Here is a 12,358-nt window from a genome sequence, read left to right as displayed (position 1 = left end):
GTAGAAAAGAGGGTTTATCAGAGTTCATCAGTGCTCAGTTGACCCAGAAATGATAGGCAACACTGAAGCCCTGGTCAACAAGATATGAAAATTGGCACGAAGATGTTCACATACCTACAATAATGTTGGCAAGTTTGGAATTTTTTTTTTTTTTACTGATGCAACATAAAATGTATTTAAAACTTAAAATTATATTTCCCCTTTAGAAACACACTTTTTTAAATAGCTACCGTTTTCCTTTATTGATAGTTTGATCTGGTAAGCTTGTTAATAGCTGGATAATGGTTTTTGATGTAAAGCTCGATGATTCATTAGTTGCGTATAACACCCAGTGCACCATATAATACATGCCCTCCTTACTACCAATCACCAGCCTGTCCCATTCCCCCACCCCCACCCCTCTGAATCCCTAAGTTTATTTTTCAGAGTCCATAGTCTCCCATGCTTCATTCCTCCTTCTGAATATCCCCCCTTTCTTTATCCCTTTTTTCTCTTACCAATCTTCCTACTTCTTATGTTCCATAGATGAGAGAAATCACATAATAATTGTCTTTCTCTACTTGACTTATTTAACATAGCATTATCTCCTCCAGTCCTGTCCATGTTGCAGCAAATGTTGAGAAATCATTCTTTTTGATAGCTGGGTAATATTCCATTGTATATATGGACCATATCTTCTTAATCCAGTCATATGTTGAAGGGAATCTCAGCTCCTTCCACAATTTAGCTATTGTGGACAATGCTGCTATGAACATTGGGGTGCATATGGCCCTTCTCTTCACTATGTCTGTATCTTTGGGGTAAATATCCAGTAGTTCAATGCCTGGATCATAGGGTAGCTAAATTTTTAAATTTTTAAGGGACCTCCACACTATTTTCCAGAGTGGCTGTACCAACTTCCATTCCCACCAACAATGTAGGAGGAATCCCCTTTCTCCACATCCTCTCCAACATTTGTTGTTTCCTGCCTTGTCAATTTTTGCCATTCTAACTGGCGTAAGGTGGTATCCTAGTGTGGTTTTGATTTGAATTTCTCTGACGGTTAATGATTTTGAATATTTTTCATATGTCTGTTAGCCATTTGCATGTCTTCATTGGAAAAGTGTCTCCTCATATCTTCTCCCCATTTTTTGATTTATTTGTTTCTCATGTATTGAGTTTGAGAAGTTCTTTTTGGATCTTGGATACCAGTCTTTTATCTGTAGTATCATTTTCAAATATCTTCTCCCATTCCGTGGGCTGCCTCTTAGTTTTTTTTACAGTTTCCTTGGCTGTGCAGAAGCTTTTTATCTTGATGAAGTACCACAAGTTCTTTTTATCTTTTGTTTCTCTTGCCTTTGGAGATGTGTCATGAAAAAGGTTGCTGTGCCTGATGTCATATAGGTTGCTGCCTATGTTCTCCTCTAGGATTTTGATGGATTCCGGTCTCACATAGAGGTCTTTCATCCATTTGGAGTTTGTCTTTGTGTATGGTGTGAGAGAGTTGTCATGTTTCATTCTTTTGCATGTAGCTGTCCAATTTTCCCCGTACCATTTATTGAGGAGACTGTCTTTTTTCCACTGGATGTTTTTTCCTGCTTTATCAAATATTAGTTGCCCAACGACCCGAGGGTCCATTTCTGGGTTGTATGGTTCCATGAGTTGTAACTACCACAATGAATACACAGGACATTTCACACAAATATTCCCTCATATGACCTCTCTGTAGTCAAACCATCTTCTTGCAATCTAACCTTGCCATCTAGTAATCTACTCTCCATCTCNCTGCAATCTAACCTTGTCATCTAGTAATCTGCTCTCCATCTCTGTATATTTGCCTTTGAAGCATTTCATAACTGGATTCATACAGTATGCAAACTTTTTAGACTGGCTCTTTAACTCATCACTATGCCCAACTTTTTGCATATATAAATACTTTTTTAATCTTATCTCTACAAATTATTTTAGTATATGTATTAACCACAGTCTTCCTTTAACATCCATTAATCAATGAGGAACAATAATATTTTATACAACAAAGACAACAAATGTTAGCTGGTAGATATTTATTACAGGGCTGAGATAACTTGTTTTATAATTATACATAAATATCAAAAAATAAAGCTTGCAAAAACTGTTGGATGCTGTGAGAATAAAATCCAATATGTCTTCAGTTAAAATCCTTGTTAAGATTTGATGGTTTATAGTGCTAATTACTGGCTAACTGACTTAAGATTCATTTCTGAACATTTATTTCTTCCAGTTTTTCATATAAAAATCCATAATAGGTACCTTGTAGAATTTCTGCTCAGAGATATAGGAAATAATGTACAAAATCTCTTGAAGCACTTAGACCTATAGTCAGGCATGTCGTCATCATCATCATCATCATCATCAAGGTCACTGCCCCAAGACTAGAGCAAACTAGCATCACATAACTACCAATTTTATCAGAAAGATGAAAAGTAAAAGAAGAACCTTAGTGGTATGGATTAGTGAGTTGAAAGAGATGTAAACAGTCAAATGATAGTGAAATTATTTCTCTATAATTGATATTAAATCTGGAAAACATTTTTCAAGAGAGAAGGAAAATAAACATGGGGAAATGAGATGGATAGAAAAAAGATTACAAGAATTTCAAGAATGTGATGATAGTAGGAAAAAGTGAGGGAAATTTAATAGAATAAAAGCCAAGATCATTTAAAAGAAAATTGATTTCTGTGCAAATGTATTCATGTACATAAGTAAACAAAAAGCACATTTAAATTAATAAAAAAAGAAATTTAATGATAAAAGTAAGCATTAAGATAAAAAATTTAGAACTAAATTAAAAAGACATAGTAAAATTTAGAAGACAAATTAAAATTTACTTTCAGTTTCTTAGTACATTAATTAAATTCCTGCATCAATTTATGTGAAACATAAAATTTACAAATAGTAACTTTAGGAATAAAAGACGGTGTCTTCTCTTAATTATACTGCTCCTGGATATGTGAGAATAATGTTTTCCTTTCTGTTTGGATTGCATAGTGAAAATGGTCTCCTTGGAAAACTATTCTCATTACTTTAAAAAATGTCAGTATGTGATTTCCATGATATCTGTTAACAATATAGTGTGCCTATAAAGTCTTCTAAAGACTGTTAAACTGGAATATTTGCAAGTCCAATACTGTGAGATTAATTATTTAAGGAATCAATTAAAATGAGCTTCTAAAATATTCTTGCCAATACAAACAAATACAAGAGAAAAAAATTGGATTGCTTGGGTGACTCAGTTGGTACAGTATCTGACTCTTGGTTTCACCTCAGGTCTTATTCTCAGAGTCATGAGATCAAGCCCTGCATCAGGTTTCACACTCAGCAAGGAGTCTGCTAAAGGATACTCTCTTGCCCTCTCCCTTTCGTCCTCTTCCTGCTCACACTCTGTCTCTCTCAAAACAAATAAATAAATCAAAAGGAAGAAAGAAAGAAAGAAGAAAGAAAGAAAGAAAAGAAAAAAGGAAGAAAGGAGGAAAGGAAGAAAGAAAAGTAAAGAAAAAAAGCAGCAAAATTGGAATCAATTACATATATTTAATAACTGTTGCAAGAGTANTTGTGAGATTAATTGTTTAAGAAATCAATTAAAATGAGCTTCTAAAATATTCTTGCCAATACAAACAAAAAAAGAGAAAAAATTAGGTTGCTTGGGTGACTCAGTTGGTACAGTATCTGACTCTTGGTTTCACCTCAGGTCTTGTTCTCAGGGTCATGAGATCAAGCCCTGCATCAGGTTTCACACTCAGCAAGGAGTCTGCTAAAGGATACTCTCTTGCCCTCTCCCTTTCGTCCTCTTCCTGCTCACACTCTGTCTCTCTCAAAACAAATAAATAAATCAAAAGGAAGAAAGAAAGCAAAGTAAAGAAAAAAAGCAGCAAATTTGGAATCAATTGCATATATTTAATAACTGTTGCAAGAGTAAATTAAAAAATAAATCACACCAGGGATGTACTGTATGGTAACATAATATAATAAAAAAACATTTAAAAAAAACAAATCACAACCTGGAATTATAATAAAATACATAAAATTTGAAACTATTATAAAATCTTTTCAAGCAAAAATTAAACCAGTGCTGATTAGGATTTACTTGAAATGAAAAACAATATTACTTTATATAAGTGGCCTACTGATGTGAAGATAATGATTGGAATATTTCCATTGATTTGGAAATTGCCAAGACACTCCACTGACATTCAGGCCCATTTAACTCTATAAATAAAGCATCTGATGTAGCANCTAACCCTATAAATAAAGCATCTGATGTAGCAACACCAATGATAAAATAGGTATCTAATAACTTAACAACAACTTTGTAACCCAGATAATTTGAAAATATTTGTATTTGTACTTGAAAGTATTTTTATTTCTGATTATCAAATTAATTGTATAAACCAATAATTTGATACACATTAGTGGGTATCAGAATCATTAATATTTTGAATATTTATATATTTGGTGTCATTTTTTCACCAAAAACTTTTCCAAGGGCTACTTTCATGTCCCTGTTTCTCAGGCTGTAAATGACAGGATTCAGGCTGGGAGGTAATAAAGAATATAACACAGACATAAAGATGTTCAGTGACGATGGGGATTTTGAGTTTAAACCTAAATATGCAATATATACAGAAGAGAGGAACAGGGTTACCACAGTTAGATGGGGCATGCAGGTGGAGAAGGTTTTAAACCTGCCTTGTGAAGAAGGAATTCTCAGGACAGTGGACACAATATAAACATAGGAAGCAACCATGAAAGTAAAACATACAAAAACAAAACAAAAGCTAACAATAATAAACACATATTCTAGAATTTGCTCCCCGGAACAAGCCAGTGTGAGCAATGATGGAATGTCACAGAAAAACTGATGCACTATGTTGGAACCACAGAAATGGACAGAGAATGTACCTGCAACATGAATGGATCCATAGACACACCCAATGAACCATGATGCTGTCACCATCTGCACACAGGAACCTCTATTCATGACGGCCTCATAGTGCAGAGGACAGCAGATGGCAACATAGCGGTCATAGGACATCACCAGAAGGAGGGCAAACTCTGTGCCAGCAAAGACGAGAACAAGGAAAACCTGTGAGGCACATCCCATGAAGGAGATGGAATGGCTGTTGGTCAGAGAGTTCATGATGGATTTGGGGACAGTGACAGAGATGTAACAGATATCAATCAAAGACAGATTTTTGAGGAAGAAGTACATGGGGGTTTGGAGATGCTGGTCAATGGTGGTGAGAGTGATAATGAGGATGTTTCCCATTAGTGCCACCAGGTAAACCAGGGAGAAGAAGGCAGCATAAAGTCTCTGTAGCACCTGATCATCAGGGAATCCCATGAGCAAGAATTTTGTTATTAGTGTCACATTGATTAATTTCTCATGCATTTTGATTTTTTTTTGGAACCATAAGAAAAATTTTCTTGAATCTTCAGGATCTTTCTCTTTTTAATGGTTTTCCATTATTCACTGATTGTGATGTTATTCCTGGGGTAAAGCATAACTTGCAAAGTATAATTTCTTCAATGCATGGAGAAAAAATTGTATTAAGATCATCATTAAGGTAGATTAGAATATTTTTTCATATGTTGGCCTAAAATTGATGCATAAAATAGACAAACACTACCTCACATTTCATAATTATGCATAAAATAGACAAATATTACCTCACATAATCATTTTACTTTGATGGTATAGGTTATAATACAGGGAAATTTGGAATAAAATAGAGTAATTTGTTTACCTATTCTCAGAAATTTGCTTTAGTTCAATGTGCACTGTGTTCTTGGTATATTTGTTTTTTTTAACATTTCAAGTTTTTATTTAAATTTTAGTTAGTTAATACATAGTGTAATATTAGTTTTAGGAGTAGAATTTAGTGATTCATCACTTACATAAATGCCCAGTGCTTATCCCAACAAGCACTCTCCTTAATACCCACCACCTATTTAGCCCATCCCCACACCCACCACCCCTCCAAAAACCCTCATTATGTTTTCCATGGTTGAAAGTCTCTCTTATGGTTTGAAGACTCAGTATGAATAACTGGGGTATTACTTCCTCTATTTTTCTCTACCCTATTATAGCATAGGTAAAGTGGAGGGAAGAGATGGGTAGAAAAAAAATTATCTTTGTATTTATTTCTGAAACAATGATATGATTATAATGTACAAATGCAATGTAATCAGGGTTACAATAAATCACTAACATTTATACAAAGTCTTTAAGAAGATAATATGTGAGCTTTATTTTAAAAGTCAATAAAATCCTAGAAGTACTTATGTATTATTCATTATGATTTAGTTGTTTTCCTTCAATAAGGACACATGCCTACTATGCAAATAATAACCAAAATTAAAATACCTACTTTAAAATTAATCTAAATTAAAATACCTTATTTTCCTAAAGGAAAGTGTAACACAAACAGGTGAAATAAATTTACCTGCTTAAGCATGTCAAGAGAGCTGGAATAACACTGGGAAGCTTACAGTAGATACATAGAGGTTTGGAAGAAATTCACTTACCTAATACAAATAGAGTTTCCCTAATTTTAAGAGTCAATTATTTAAAATACTGAGAAAATTAATCATAAAAATGAGGCTAATAAAGGACAAGTTCTCACATTGGAAAAAAAAAGTTGAAAATTCAGATCTTTTGTCCAACAGTATAAAAATTCCTGTTTAAACATTGCTATTGTTCTGGTTTCCAGTGTGTTGCTGAATGACTGTCTTCTCTTTGACTGGGAAGCACAGATTCAAAGGGTACTTATATGGGTCTTGCATTTCTGTGAATGTTTACAGTTGATTAATTAGAATGAGAACTAATCAACTGCATTAACTTGAGTTCTGATGCTGTCTCATGTTGTCATCACAAACATGAATTCCGAAGTGCAAAGAATTAGGTCCATGTTGGGATTTTTTTTCCCCAGTGGGGTTAACCCCCATGAGACCTAATTAATAAAAAATCTGTTAAAAGACTTCTGTGAAACTTTACATTGTCAGGTAATGGATTGATTTTAATTTATAATCTCATATCTGAACAAAAGTGATTAGCTGTGTCTTTTTATTTTTCTACTTATTTTGATTTTTTAAAGTATTTTTTTTACTTTTTTTATTTGTTTAATTTAAATTCAATTAGCAAACATATAGTACATCATTAGTTTGCGATGTAAGTTTCAATGATTCATCAGTTGTGTATAACATACAATTGTGTTTAATGCCCAGTGGTCAGATGTCTACTTATTTTGATTTTTAAAAAATATTTGTCACAAGCAGGATACCATTCCTTACAGCATATAAAACAGTTAAGATACAAGATAATGGAGAGAATTAAATTTCCTTTTTCATTTCCACTCCTGTTTTTTTTTTTTAAAGATTTTATTATTTATTCGACAGATATAGAGACAGCCAGTGAGAGAGGGAACACAAACAGGGGGAGAGGGAGAGGAAGAAGCAGGCTCATAGCAGAGGAGCCTGACGTGGGGCTCGATCCCATAACGCTGGGATCATGCCCTGATCCGAAGGCAGACGCTTAACCGCTGTGCCACCCAGGCGCCCCTCCACTCCTGTTTTCTATCTCTTGGGGAAAATTACCAGATTTTTCCCTGTATTTTTTTTTTACGTTTTCCTGTGTATTTACAATATACAAATTCAAAACTCAAAATAAATGAGATCTTACTACACATTTTTACCTACTTATTTTTAACTTATCATGTTTTCCAAATATACATACAATACTCACATTTCCAAATATACATACAATACTCACAATTTAAAAATGATTAGTTGCATAACTAAACTCACGATTCTTGAAAAAAATCAAAATGCTTCTCAATTCAAAATTAACCAATATATATTGTACAGTAGTTAAGTAAGTAAAATGTCATTCTTCCCACTTATCTCTTGGCTACTATACACAATTTATTTTTAAGACTTGTGAAATATGATTGATGTTAACAAATAATGGAATAAGAGTTTTATATCATTCCCCCCCCCACAGAACACCAAATTTTATAATTACCTGTAGACAAGAGTGCCTTTGTTGAGGGCACCTGGATGGCTCAGTCGTTTATGTACCTGCCTTCAGCTTGGATCATGATCCTAGGGTCCTGGGTTTAAACCCTGCCTCACCAGGCTCTTTGCTCAACAGGAAGTCTTCTTCTTCTCACTCTGTCCCTGCTCCTGCTTGCTCTCTTTTGCTCTCTCTCATGTATGCTCTCTTTCAAATAAATAAAATCTTTAAGAAAAAAAAAATAATGCCTTTGTTGGATCACAGGAATCCAGTGGAGATGTTCAAGCTCATGATTAGAGCAAAATATCCAAGATTGAATGCATTGAAGATGGAGAATGGAGCAGTTTCACTTTATCCATGTCACTGCTTCCCCATGACAGCATAGATCAGTGTCAAGAGAGATCTCAGAAGTAAGAGCAGTGACTAANAAATAAGACCCATATATGGCAACCTACCAAAGAAACCCATGTCTCACCCCATTTGAATACTGAGGTGATTTCCAGAAGTGAGACATAGGAGAAGGCTGAAAACTGAGTTAGAAAGTCTCAGAATGCATTAAAAGAAGATGGATCCTATTAACTATTTCAGAGATACCATCATGAAGCACACACATGAGCCAGTTGGTACATCTCACATACACATCCTTCAGATGGCCCATGGGCACCATCTCATACACACACACACACACACACACACACACACACACACACACACACACCCTGCCTTATACCCAACTCCCTGTATGTGTCTCAGAGGGCAAAATGAGTGAGTTTTGCAAACAGTGAGTGAGTATGTACAGAAAGATGACCCAGTTCTGTGGGATTAGGAAGAAGGACACAAACCTGAGCATTCAGCACAATAAGGAGAACAAATGGGAGGTTTCCAGCACCTGTCACTTTGCAGGTTCATTAGAAAGCATAGCATCTTAATTCCTCCAAAAAAGGAAAGAAGAAGTGTGGAGTCTGCATATATAAAGAAAAGTTTTGGAAAACAGTGGAATATATAGCAGGTCGGACAGATGACATTTATTTCTTGATAACACTCATTAAAGACTAAAGGAGGTGAATATATTTGTTAAATGTAAGACAGTAATATAAAACTTCAGGGAACATGAAAAGTCAATGAACTATGCCACCAAAGAATTATAATAATTTTCTATTAATTGGTCCCTCTAAAATAAAGAATTTTAATTTGCCAGCTAAGTAGTTCAAAACAGTTACTTTAAGAAAGATCAGAGAGAACAACAACAAAAATCAACAAAGTCAGAAAAACAATAAACAAAAATGAGAAATTAAACAGAAAGAAATCATGAAAATGAACAAAATGAAAGTTCTGGAATTCTGGCAAATTTAAAATAAAATAAATAAATTTAAAATAAAAGTAAATTTAAAAGATTAATTTTTTTAAAAAATTGCAACAGAAAAAATGCCATTGGTATTTTGATGGGGATGGCATTGAAATTATAGATTGCTCTGGGTAGCATAGACATTTTAACTATGTTAATTCTTCTGATCCATGAACATGGAATATTTTTCCATCTTTTTGTGTCTTCTTCAATGGCTTTCAAGAGTGATTTGTAGTTTCTAGAATATAGATCCTTTATGTCTCGGTTAAGTTAATTCCGAGATAATGTTTGATTTTTGGTGCTATTATAAATGGAATGGTTTCCCTAATTTCTCTGTCTTCAGTCTCATTGTCCGTGTATAGAAATGCAACTATTTCTGAGCATTGATTTTGTATCCCGCCACATTACTAAATTGTTCTATAACTTCTAGTAGTTTGGGAGTGGAGTCTTTTGGGTTTTCCTTATAGAGTATCATGACACATCTCCAACAGCAAGAGAATCAAAAGAAAAAATGAACTTGTGGGATTTCATCAAGATAAAAAACTTCTGCACAGTGAAGGAAACAGTCAAAACACTAAAAGACAGCCCACAGAATGGGAGATGATATTTTCAAGTGACACTACAGATAAAAGACTGGTATCCAAGATCTACAAAGAACATCTCAAACTCAATACACAAGAAACAAATAAACAAATCATAAAATGGGCAGAATATGAACAGACACTTTTCCAATGAAGACATACAAATGGCTAACAGACACATGAAAACATGCACAAAATCATTAGCCATCAGGGAAATTCAAATCAAAACCACATTAAGATACCTCCTTATGCCAGTTAGAATGGCAAAAATTGACAAGGCAATAAACAACAATTGTTGGAGATGATGTGGAGAAAGGGGATCCCTCCTACATTGTTGATGGGAATGCAAGTTGGTATAGCCACTTTGGAAAACAGTGTGGAGGTCCCTCAAAAAGATAAAATTGATCTACCGTATGATCCAGCCATTGCACTACAGGGTATTTAACACGAGAATACAGATGTAGTGAAGAGAAGAGCCATATGCACCACAATGTTCATAACAGCATTGTCCACAATAGCTAAATCATGGAGGGAGCCGAGATGCCTTTCAACAGATGACTGGATTAAGAAGCTGTGAGAGGAGTTAAGATGGCAGAGGAGTAGGGGACCCCTTTTTCAGCCGGTTCCCTGAGTTGAGCTGGATAGGTACCAGACCAGCAGGAACATCCACGGAATCAGCCTGAGACACAAGAAGCTACATCTGGATTTCTACAAATGAACATCTCCAGCGCTGAGTATTAAGGTATGAAGTGGGGAGCCGTGAAACCATGCACAGATATTGGAAGATAAATGGAAGGGGGAGGGAGCCGCCATGTCTGGGCCCCGGGAAGCAATAGCCACCTGCACGGGGGAGCATGCGGACTGTGGAACTGCACTCTTGAGACAGCAGACTGAGACCCTGAGCCAGGGGCGTGTGCTACCAAGCATCTCACAGAACTCCGGAACTCCAGTGTGCTCACTGGGTCCAGACTGACACCGAGAGCTCTGGGAGCACACACAGGGTGGCTGGCAGCTGGTGGGCCACCTGCACCGGGGAACGGGCGGACCTCGGACCGGCACCCTTGAAAGAGCAGACTGAGACCGTGAGCCAGGAGCGCACCACACCAAGCATTTCACAGGGCTCCGGGAGTCTGGTGTGCTCACTGGATCCAGACTGAGACCTGGAGCTCCGGGAGTGCGCGGGGCGGCTGGCGGCTGGCGGGGTTAGAAACACAAAGGACAGTTTGCATTAGTGAATTGGAGGATGGATTAGTAGAAGAAAAAACGAAAATAGAAGCTGGTCTTAAAAAAATCCACGCCCACCAATGTAGATTACAGGAGATTACTGACTCTATGAAATGATCCAATGTCAGAANCGATCCAATGTCAGAATCATCGGCATCCCTGAAGGGGTGGAGAAAAACAGAGGTCTAGAAGAGATATTTGAACAAATTGTAGCTGAGAAACTTCCCTATCTAGTAAGGGAAACAAGCATTCGTGTCCAAGAGGCAGAGAGGACCCCATCCAAGCTCAAATAAGACAAACCTACACCACGTCACATCATAGTGCAATTTGCAAATATTAGATACAAGGATACAGTATTGAAAGTGGCCAGGGCAAAGAAATTTCTCACGTACCAAGGCAAAGGTATCAGGATTACGTCAGACCTGTCTACAGAGACCTGGAATGAGAGAAAGGCTTGGGGGGGCATTTTTAAAGCTCTTTCAGAGAAAAACATGCAGCCAAGGATCCTTTATCCAGCAAAGCTGTCATTCAGAATTGATGGAGAAATAAAGACGTTCCAAAATCGCCAATCATTAACCAATTTCGTAACCACGAAACCAGCCCTACAGGAGATATTAAGNTTGTAACCATGACACCAGCCCTACAGGAGATATTAAGGGGGGTTCTATAAAGGTAAAAATGCCGCAAGAGTGATACTGAGCAGAAAGTCACAACCAATACAAAGACTTTAAAGAGAAATGGCATCATTAAAATCATATCTGTCAATAATCTCTATCAATCTAAATGGCTTAAACTCTCCCATAAAACGCCACAGGGTTGCAGATTGGATAAAAAGACATGACCCATCCATTTGCCATCTACAAGAGACTCATTTTGAACCCAAAGATGCATTCAGACTTAGAGTAAGGGGATGGAGTACCATCTTCCACGCAAATGGACCTCAAAAGAAAGCTGGAGTAGCAATTCTCATATCAGATAGACTGGATTTTAAACTAGAGGACATAGAGAGAGGCACAGAAGGGCACTATATTATTCTTAAAGGAAGTATTCAACAAGTGGATATGACAATTATTAATATATATGCCCCCAACAGGGGAGCAGCAAGATACACAAGCCAACTCTTAACCAAAATAAAGAGACATATAGATAAGAACACAGTAATAGTAGGGGACCTCA

At 36.2% G+C, this 12,358-nt stretch overlaps 1 protein-coding gene across 1 annotated transcript; it reads right to left on the bottom strand.

Annotated features, from left to right (window-relative positions):
* Positions 1-4,462: 4,462 nt before the first annotated feature.
* Positions 4,463-5,410, bottom strand: LOC100472826 (olfactory receptor 14A16-like). The gene has a single exon (XM_034650622.1). It carries the CDS (start codon positions 5,408-5,410, stop codon positions 4,463-4,465), a length of 948 nt encoding a protein of 315 aa, XP_034506513.1.
* Between the last annotated feature and the right edge of the window lie 6,948 nt (positions 5,411-12,358).

This window comes from Ailuropoda melanoleuca, unplaced genomic scaffold (genome assembly GCF_002007445.2).
Source record: "Ailuropoda melanoleuca isolate Jingjing unplaced genomic scaffold, ASM200744v2 unplaced-scaffold2864, whole genome shotgun sequence".
Classification (NCBI taxonomy): Eukaryota; Metazoa; Chordata; class Mammalia; order Carnivora; family Ursidae; genus Ailuropoda; species Ailuropoda melanoleuca.
Note: the sequence above shows the minus strand (reverse complement) of the source record. Positions and strands in the feature narration are given on the sequence as shown.

Excerpts from the sequence above, each read along its gene's own strand:
- LOC100472826 (XM_034650622.1), bottom strand. The coding sequence starts at position 5,410 with ATGCATGAGAAATTAATCAATGTGACACTAATAACAAAATTCTTGCTC.